This window comes from Palaemon carinicauda, chromosome 7 (assembly GCF_036898095.1).
Source record: "Palaemon carinicauda isolate YSFRI2023 chromosome 7, ASM3689809v2, whole genome shotgun sequence".
Classification (NCBI taxonomy): Eukaryota; Metazoa; Arthropoda; class Malacostraca; order Decapoda; family Palaemonidae; genus Palaemon; species Palaemon carinicauda.
Genome location: NC_090731.1, coordinates 147,185,876 through 147,187,011, shown reverse-complemented (window position 1 = coordinate 147,187,011; position 1,136 = coordinate 147,185,876). Strand labels below are relative to the sequence as shown.

At 32.4% G+C, this 1,136-nt stretch overlaps 1 protein-coding gene across 1 annotated transcript in view; it reads left to right on the top strand.

Moving 5' to 3' along the window:
* The first annotated feature begins 1,111 nt into the window (after positions 1–1,111).
* LOC137644586 (uncharacterized) overlaps positions 1,112–1,136 on the top strand; it is a 22,217-nt gene continuing 22,192 nt past the window's right edge. Inside the window, exon 1 of the mRNA XM_068377545.1 lies at positions 1,112–1,136. This exon is cut by the window's right edge and continues 230 nt beyond it. Coding sequence (XP_068233646.1) covers positions 1,112–1,136 — 25 coding nt within the window.

Sequence of the window (1,136 nt, the reverse complement as noted above, 5' to 3'; positions counted from 1 at the left end):
AAAGTGTGTTGAAATAAGAAATCATTTTATTTTTACATTAAAACAGCAAACAGAAAAAATTTGTTTAGCTCTTCATTTTAAGGTAATAAAGAAGAATAAGTATGTTGATGAAATAAAACATCATTTTATTTTTACATTCAAACAGCAAATATAAAAATTTATTAGGTTTATTTTTCTTTCCTTTTCATTAATTTTTTTTCGTCTCCTTTTTGTTTCTCTTCATTATAAAGTTATAGAAATAGTTTGAAATAAGATATCATTTTTTTTCACATTAAAACAGCTACTATAAAAATTTATTAGGTTTATTTTTCTTTCCTTTTCATTAATTTTTTCGTTTCCTTTTTGTTTCTCTTTATTATAAAGTTATAGAAATAGTTTGAAATAAGATATAATTTTTTTTTCACATTAAAAAAGCAAATATAGAAATTTATTAGGTTTATTATTCTTTCCTTTTCATTAATTTTTTCGTTTCCTGTTTGTTTCTCTTCATTATAAAGTTATAGAAATAGTTTGAAGTAAGATATCATTTTTTTTTCACATCAAAACAGCAAATATAAAGATCTATTAGGTTTATTTTTCTTTCCTTTTCATTAATTTTTTCGTTTCCTTTTTGTTTCTCTTCATTATAAAGTTCACGCCACTTCCCGCATCGTTCACTCCAGTTCACGCCAGTCCCCGCACTGTTCACTCCAGTTGACTCCAGTTGGCGCATCGTTCACGACTATTTCACGACTATTTTGTGCGTGCTAATGCGTGCCACAAACTTTAAACATTTCAAAGTTCTGGGCACGCATGGCACACATTGGTACGCTCTGGCACGCGAGTTCCAGCACTGTTCACGACATTTTCAAGACTCGTTCACGCGAGTTCGCGCATCAATGCGTGCCAGTGCGTGCCACGACTACGTGCAAGTTTCAGGTACCCTCTACATTGAATTACTAGTGTTTATTGTGGGAATCGTTTGGGATTTTTGTTGCGCTACTATAGCCTAGTGATATGAGGCTTTTTAGTGTCTTTCATTATGAAATCATCGTTTTTTATCCAAAATTCAACACTTCTGTAAATTGCGTGAGGCCAGATAACCTGTCAGGGCTGGCCATACAGTTTGAGGATGAAGGACACGACCAGGCACCACC